The sequence below is a fragment of the Phaseolus vulgaris genome, chromosome 3 (genome assembly GCF_051622355.1).
Source record: "Phaseolus vulgaris cultivar YP4 chromosome 3, ASM5162235v1, whole genome shotgun sequence".
NCBI classification, from domain to species: Eukaryota; Viridiplantae; Streptophyta; class Magnoliopsida; order Fabales; family Fabaceae; genus Phaseolus; species Phaseolus vulgaris.
This window is the reverse complement of record NC_143500.1, coordinates 42,996,138-43,004,804: the sequence shown is the minus strand read 5'-3', so window position 1 is coordinate 43,004,804 and position 8,667 is coordinate 42,996,138. Positions and strand designations below refer to the sequence as shown.

General features: G+C 34.5%; 1 protein-coding gene across 1 annotated transcript; it reads left to right on the top strand.

The window, feature by feature from the left end:
- The first annotated feature begins 540 nt into the window (after positions 1-540).
- Positions 541-4,757, top strand: LOC137807785 (WRKY transcription factor 72A). The gene is made up of 5 exons (XM_068608576.2): positions 541-845; positions 2,242-2,316; positions 2,436-2,957; positions 3,148-3,261; positions 3,582-4,757. Exons 1-5 carry the CDS (start codon positions 600-602, stop codon positions 4,557-4,559), a joined length of 1,935 nt encoding a protein of 644 aa, XP_068464677.1. The 5' UTR covers positions 541-599; the 3' UTR covers positions 4,560-4,757.
- The last annotated feature ends 3,910 nt before the right edge of the window (positions 4,758-8,667 follow it).

The window sequence follows — 8,667 nt, the reverse complement described above, 5'->3', positions numbered from 1 at the left end:
ATTCATGCCCACGAACAAGTTGTTAAAAGATTAAAATCTTAGTATCAAGGTACTGTCATCACCACATCAGCATGAAGCAATGAAGAATATATTCTCACAACCCTACTTTGACCCTCGCCTTCTCCCCCTGAATTTTCTTTTTCCTATATATCTAGATGCAGTTGGGTCCATCACAAAATCGGGACAGTGAATTATTGTAATACCTACACCCAAATCTAATTTACACTCAAATTCACACATCTTTTTTTCACTCCTATAACTTTCGTTCAAGAAAAATGAATGAGAAAAAAATATCTTCAAATCTTATATTTTTATATATTTACTTGTTCATATACGCCAAAGGCAAGGAAGGCGCATTAGATTAAATGCTTGACTCCAAGAGAAGACCACGAAATTAATAAATTAAAATAATATATAAGAAATTAAGGGAGGCTCCGGTCACTGGTGGTGGCAAAAGTTTGACCTGAAAACCGTTGTTGTCGACATTTGGGCCATGTGACTTTACAAAACGTACGAAACTTCAAAGGTGGCACCAATCACTAATTTTCTTTCTTTTTTTCGTTTTAATTAGTCAATTTTTTTCATGTGTCAAATACTTCATGCAGGCCCTTTTTTCTCCAGTGTTTATGTTAATATACAAGGAAGGGCTTTGCTCGAGGACCCAGAAGAAGAAACCAGATCAGGAAGGAACAAGGGCTTACGAAGAAAGAAAATTTCCACATATGGAGCTTGCTTCGGAGAGATCTGGTGACGGAGGAAGTGGACTCAAGGAAGAAAACAGAAGTGATGAGTATACTGTTGGTGATGCTGAAGATTCTCCTCATAAACAAGAGATTATTGTCCAGGTGAAGATTTTCATTCTCTTCCTAATTAATATCCATCTATTTAAGGACCATCTTTTTTATCTTTTATATGACAAAAACATCCATAAATCATTTTTTGTTTTGTTTTTTATAAGCATGCATCTCATTTGTGTTAGTTTATGTAGGAGTTTTATTTATTTATTTTAGAAATCCTTTAAGATTTTCATCCAATCCAGCAAGTTATAGAGAATGATCTTGTTTAAAGAAGCATAGTTGATTGTTGGATACTTTGATATTTTAATGTTGATTCCTTCTTAAGCTCCCCCTCCTTATAATTTTCCAGAATTGAAACACACAGTGTTGAATTTCTTTTGGTCGGTTTCTGGAGGTTGTTTTCAATCCTCACAAGAAATTTAATTCGATTATCAGGGCATAGGTTTTCCCGAAAACAGTTTTGGATTCTTTTTTTTGTCGTATCATCACCACCATAGTAATTTGCGCATCCTAAAATGACAACCAATTAATCTTTGTGGATATGTTTGGCAAAATCCATATATTTTCTTAATTTTATCTGTTATAACGATAAAGAAAGGAAAATTGTGTGTATATCTACAACTTGAAACATGAAAGTAATTGAACTAGTCAACTCGAAGAAAAGATTTATATTCAAAAGAAACCCCGTCAATATTAACGTCTATTAGTTTAGGTTGTAAGGAAACTAATTTCCTATAAATAAGATTTTTAATACGAATTTTCTGAACAAAAAAAATAAATAAAGTGAAAGAGCTTTACTCCCTTAAAGAATTATCCTATTCGGTGCACATTAATCAAGGAGTAGCACCTTTCTAATGACTTTGTACAGAAAATCTTAAAACCATTTTTTTCTTCTTTTGATAGAAATCTTAAACCAAAAGCTAAAAAAACTCGGTTGAGAAATTGATGTAAATGTCCAATCATGCATGGCCTTTGCGAAAATTGTTAAAAACGTTTTATCTTTTGGCAAACATTACTAAAAGGGTTATTTCATTAATCAATGACCTCTGGTAAGAGTTGACCAACGCATGTGCCTGAAAAGAAAACTAATGATATTTTCAACATGATATAATTCATCGAGCACGTGCAAGTTAAAACCAATATATTCTAACACCGGGCCAAATAAAACGGGAAACATTCTAGATGAGTTTCTTATAGTCATATAATTCTTCATTCAATACAAATATGTTCCTTCCATTCTACATAAGAATTCTCTTTTTCCTTTGTCCTTCGTAATAATGCCTGCAATCACAAGTTTCCCCCACAAATTTCATATATCATGTAAAAGCAAGGTAGTTGTTTATCTTTAAGAACATTGTTTAACATTCTTGAATCATTGGAGTATATGACATAACCTTGTTTATATCAAAAACTTAATGCGATGATTATTGGTTGTGTGATATAGGAAGCACCCGCAGCTAACACAGAAAGATCCAAACAGGAGGCTGGACCTAGCACATCCGCAGACAAAAAGGAAGAGGTTGAATTTATAATGATGCAATGATTTCTTATTTTATTCTATGTTCTCATTCCCACGGTTCAGGAAGTAAGTATAAGAACAAATAGTACTGATATATATGTTTCTATGGGTGGTTGTAGGTTGATGATCAGCTTGAGAGCACGAAAGCTGAAATGGGTGTGGTGAGAGAAGAAAATCAGCGGTTAAAGAGGTCTTTGAACAAAATAATGAGTGAGTATCGGACACTTGAAATGCAATTTCAAGACGTACTTAAGCAAGGGACAAAAAGGAATAAAGGAAATGATAACCAAGAAGACACATTAGAGGAATCGGATCTAGTTTCTCTCAGCCTAGGAAGAGTTCCTAACAATCAAAGAAACGATGAGAAAATAAAAGTTTGTAAAAAATTGAAGGATGATGAAGGGTTTAACGAAGACTTGACTCTTGGACTGTGCAAATCAAAGTCAGGAAGCACAACTGAAGCTTTGCCTAATCCAATCCCAGAAAACAGTTCTGAAGTTCCAAAGGAAGAAGCTGGGGAAACTTGGCCTCCCAGTAAGGAGACACAGAAGACAATTAGGGACACAGAGGATGAAGTTGCTCAGCAAAACCCTATGAAGAAGCCACGAGTTTGCGTTAGAGCAAGATGCGACACTCCAACAGTGAATCTCTATTCTCTCACCTCATTCTATTTAGTCTCTTTGGTCATGAGAAAACATATTTTCACGCCCTCTAATTATGCATGAGACAAAACACTTTGCACAAACATATAAATAGGAGAGAACTCTATAGTATTTAAGAGTTTCAATATAGAGAGCCATTTGTTCACGCTTTGCTATACTATTGAAACAGATGAATGATGGATGCCAGTGGAGGAAATATGGACAGAAGATCGCAAAGGGAAATCCTTGCCCTCGAGCTTACTATCGTTGCACCATTGCACCATCATGTCCTGTCAGAAAACAGGTATCTATATCTATCTATATATCTATATTTATCCATATATATATATATATATATATATATATCCCAATCATATATTATTTTCATCTTATTTGTTTACATTTTTTTTTTCTACAAAAAATGGCTGGACTTTTAATGTAGATAAAAGAGATAAAAATAAATAGTGCAATAAAGAAAATATATAACATAATTCAAACACTTAATGTGGATGTGTATCCCACATTAAGGAAAATTGAAGACGTCTATGAAAATATTGAAATTGTTTTGTGATAATTTATGGAAATACTAGGATTAAAATGCAACTGATGATGTGCATATTTCAGGTGCAAAGATGCGTTGATGACATGTCCATTCTAATTACCACGTATGAAGGGACCCACAACCACACTCTTCCACCTTCAGCTACTGCCATGGCATCCACAACTTCCGCAGCAGCATCCATGCTTCTTTCTGGTTCATCAACCTCTCACTCTGCATCAACACCTTCAACAACAGCAGCCACTTCTGCTACCAATCTCCACGGCCTCAACTTCTATCTTTCAGATGGTTCAAAACCAAGGCAATTATACCTGTCCAACCCTGCACTGTCATCTTCACCTTCCCATCCAACCATCACTCTCGACCTCACTTCACACCCAGCTTCTTCCTCCTCATCACCCTTCGTTAGATTCTCTTCAAACTACAACCAACCCAGATACCCCTCTTCCTCAAGCCTAAGCTTCAGCAGTTCCTCAGAAATCAATGCATTGTCGTGGAGCAACGGCTTCCTTAACAATAATAATACTATTCAACCACCATATAATACCAGGAACATACTTGGGAATGTAAACTTTGGGAGACAACAAGTGGAAAATATATACCAATCCTACATGCAAAAGAACAACAGCAATATTCCAAACGTTCCTCAAGGTGGTGTACCAGCTGATACTATATCTGCAGCAACGAAAGTGATCACAGCAGACCCTACTTTTCAATCAGCTTTGGCTGCAGCGCTCACTTCGTTTATTGGTGGTGGTGTTCGAGGAAATCAAGGTGGTAATAGTGTTGGAGAAAGTCCAAGTTTGGGTCAGAAAATGAAGTGGGGTGAGGTGTTTCCCGCGTCTAATAATTCCTCTTCTACCTTGCCTTGTTCAACTTCGAAAGTCAATGGTTGTGCATCGAGCTTCTTGAACAAAACGCCCGCGAATAATACACAGACGAAAAGTTTGATGTTTCTACCGCCGTCGTCTTTGCCGTTTTCCACCCCCAAAAGTGCATCTGCATCTGCGTCTCCTGCTGATAATAGCGACACCACCAATTAAACATTTGGTGATTTTTCTATAACCAGCTACTTTAGTTTTTTTTTCTTGGATTATTGATGTAATTAATTAAGATATGCTAAGTAAAATTCAGCACAAACACGTAAATAAATTATGAACATAGATGTTTACTCCTTTTTTTATTTATTTTGGGATGAAATATACTTTATCAAAGACTGAACCAGAAGCTACTGCATTTGATTAAATACTGGAGAGTTTGAGTTGTGCAGTAATGGATTAGCAAGCACAGTTTTTCTCATTTTGGATAGAGTTTTACTTTTTAGTGGTAGGAAATCTGAGAGGCTGGTTGATTTTGACTTGTATACATAAGGGGAAAATGATTGTTTGTGATGTAATTCACCTAAACTCCACTAAATATTAATATTTTAATTTTTTTAATTTTAAAATTTATTTTAATATTTTATATTTTGTCCATATTTTTATTAAAGACAATTTTTTATTTTTTATTATAAATATTAATATTTTATTATGAGTATAAATTGGATGTCAAAATATCATCATCCATTTATTTAAGATTTTCAATATATTCTCTCATATCAAGATCCGTTATTTCGTACTAAATATATTTATGGACCGTTAAATAACACCGAAAGAATAACTTGATAAATCAAACAAATTTTAGATTAAAATAAATTCTATCTCTGAAATCATATTAAAAAAGAATTTTAAAACTAACTCAATATTACACATCTTAATACTCCATTTGTTATACTGGTTTGCCGAACGTTCTATTATTTGGAACCATATTATTTATTATTTGTAACCAACATTATTTAAGTTGTGTGATTCATGTTTTAATCAGGTACATGTTTTAATCAGGTACTTGATCGGTTTCCCAAACATTTTTTTTTCAACAAAAAATAAATATAAATTAAAAAGGAACCTTTATACAAATATCATAGTATAGCTAACCAAAGCAGGATATGCCCGTAACACAGGTAACAAGAGAATCCAAATCAGAAAAGAACGCAAGGTAAAACTCCCTACATGACCACCTAACACTGCCTACACTTCTTAAAGAGCAAAGCAAGCAATAATCAGATTTGGGTCCAAACCACCCTTCCATAACAAAACAATGTTAGTTCTCAACCCCAAAATATTTAATCAGTGCCATTACCTGCTTTAAAGACAGCTTCAGCACCTACAAAAGTTGTATACTTTGTAGAAGGCACATGTTTTGCTCATACAAATATTCCTTTAATACACAAAGCACCTCCAACAACACCATCCCACTCCCACACTCCAATCATCCAGTAACCAATCATCACAGGAAAACAAAGAAACAAATCAAATTTTCCAAGACCAAATCTATCTGCATCAAGACACCAAACTAACACATATACATAAAAAGAAATCTTCTGAGAATTTCTCCTACATCTCCCACCCTACAACTCCAATGTTGCACAACTCTTAAATCCACCATCAACCAATTTTGGAGTATATATATACACCTTCCGAACTGTATAAGCACAGAGTTGGCACCACTTCAAATGTATTAACAAAATTAAAGCCTCAAACATAAAACCTCAGCATCATTAAAGCCGATACATGCTTATGACTTAAAGCCAGGTTCAACAAAATTCCTCACCCTTCCACTTTATGATGAATCTCCACCTGAGAGCAAGCTATTGCCGCAGACATATGCAAACTACAAATCTATTTTGTCTCTTAAGGCAGAGGGTAAAACCTCCCTCTCAAGGCAGAAAAGATCCCTTCAACAACAGTGCCTACTAGAGACTAGATATATGTGCACATTTCATTACACAGGCACTATAAATAATTGATCTACAACCTTTTCTCAACCAGATCTAAAAATACACAGGCACAAAAACAAACCTTGTCACTTACCTATAGCTTTTAATACATAAGTCTGTATTCAAATATCAACCGAGAATGAGAAAGACAATGCATGCATCCTATTTTTCATCCATAACCACTATTGAAGTTGTGCTAAATGAAAGACTTCTTCCACATCAGGTTTCCCTAGCTTAAAGATAATAGAATTCCTTTGCTCCCAAATGCCTCTCACGACTGTCGCCCACACACCCTTCCAAACCATATTCCGTTTAGCATTCATATGAACCAAATGAAAGTTTTCAAAGTGATTCTTAAATCCTTATTTTGAACGAACAGAATTCCTAACTATCTAAAACACAGAGACCAACCCCTCTGTGCAACACTGCATTCTAAGAACAAATGTTGAGTCGACCCTTCCAAATCTTGGCACATCTCACATATAGTTGAACCGACTACCACTCCTCTTCTAATCAAACTTCTTCGAGTTGACATTTTGTTCAAGAGAACCTCCAGGCAATAGCTAAAACATTGAGTAATGCTTTAACTTGCCAAAACTGATTGAAAATGCCAAGAGAGTTACTAGAGTCCTGGTACGCTATACACTCGTAAGTAGATTTAACCGAGAACTCCCCTGAGATATCTCCTTCCCAAATTTGGTTGTCCTTTAGCTCCCTATTAAAAATACACGCAGAAATAATTCTAAGCATATGTTCTTCTTGCAAAGCTTCCCATTCAGACCTGATTCTCCTCCACCTTAAATGCCAACTCCACCCTGAGTCTTCCCATAAACCTACCTCTCCCACTACCATCCCCTAATCCAAGGATAAAGAATACAACCTATGATACAAACACATGAGGTTACTCTACCTAGCCACCCGTCCTCCCAAAATCCAGCTCTATCCTTGACACCAATTTTCCATTGTAAAGCTTTTTGGAACCACCCTGCTTCTTCTCCCTCACCGCATACTTTGAATAAATCTCGCTACCACCAAGACTGGATTTTCCTACAACCTGATTCCAACCCATATTTGGAAACTAATATGTCTTTCCACTTTCCTTGTTCATTACACACTAACCGCCATTTCCATTTTGCCAGTAAAGCATTGTTAAACCTTTTGGCATCTTTAATTCCCAACCCATCTTCTTCCATAGGTTTGCAAACATTCTCTCAACTAACCCAAGAAATAACTCTTTTTTCACTGCCCCACGCCCATATGAAGCTCCTTTGAATACTAATAATTTTGTTATAAACCACCGTTATTGCTTTAAAGAAGGATAAATAGAATAGAGGGATGACAATTAATACTTAATTGATTAAGCAAATCCTTCCCGCCAATGAAAAGAATATCCATTTTTCCAAGCGCACAACTTGTCGCGCAACTTATTTAGAATTGGCTTCCAAAACTGTTTCTTTCTTCGATTTCCTCCTACTTTTAGTCCTAAATACTTGAAAGGTATCCTCATCAGAGTATTGTTTAGAGATTTAGCATATAGATCAAGGGAGCTTCTTTCAACATTTATAGTAGCCAACTTTGATTTATTAAAGTTGATTTTCAGCCCATAAGCAATCTCACAAGACCTCAGAATTTTTACCTTAAATTCCTTATTCTGATGGAAATTCTACTTCAAACGGAGGAACCACTCTAAAATTTAGGTACCTATAGCAATTTTTTCAAATATTACCAAATTTTAGTATGAGATTAATCAAATTGAGAGAAACAATTTTCTCAATTGACCCACTAAGATTGGTGACTAAATCATAAAGAAAAATAGAGAATAAAGAATCTTTAGAATAAAAATGCACTTTTTCTGTTTGAAAATCTGATCGGGTAGAAATGTAACCTGACTCCCCAGCCACAACATGACGTGATCAAATTTTAGAATAGATGAGGTGTGAAAGAGAAATTGAAGAGAGAAGGGAGAGAGAAAGTGTTGGATGACAAAAGAAAAAAAATGAAAGTGTGGAATAATACTAAAAAATATTAATAATGATAATAATAAAATTAATTTTAATATTCAATTAAAATTAATTTATAGTAATAAAGAGAATGCAATCATTTTATAAATATATAATTTTACAATTGTTTTAAAATTTATTTTATTAATCAAATGAGTTAAAAAAACTATAAATATCAATTTAATGAGAAGACCTATTAAAGTAATAATAAAAGAGTAAGTATTAATTAAGGTAAAATAATAGTTGATGTTTATTAATTGTATGTAGAAAGGTAAAAGTTGAATGTGTTTAAAATGCTTTTTATTCCAATTTAATATTACTCGTACGTGAAAAATT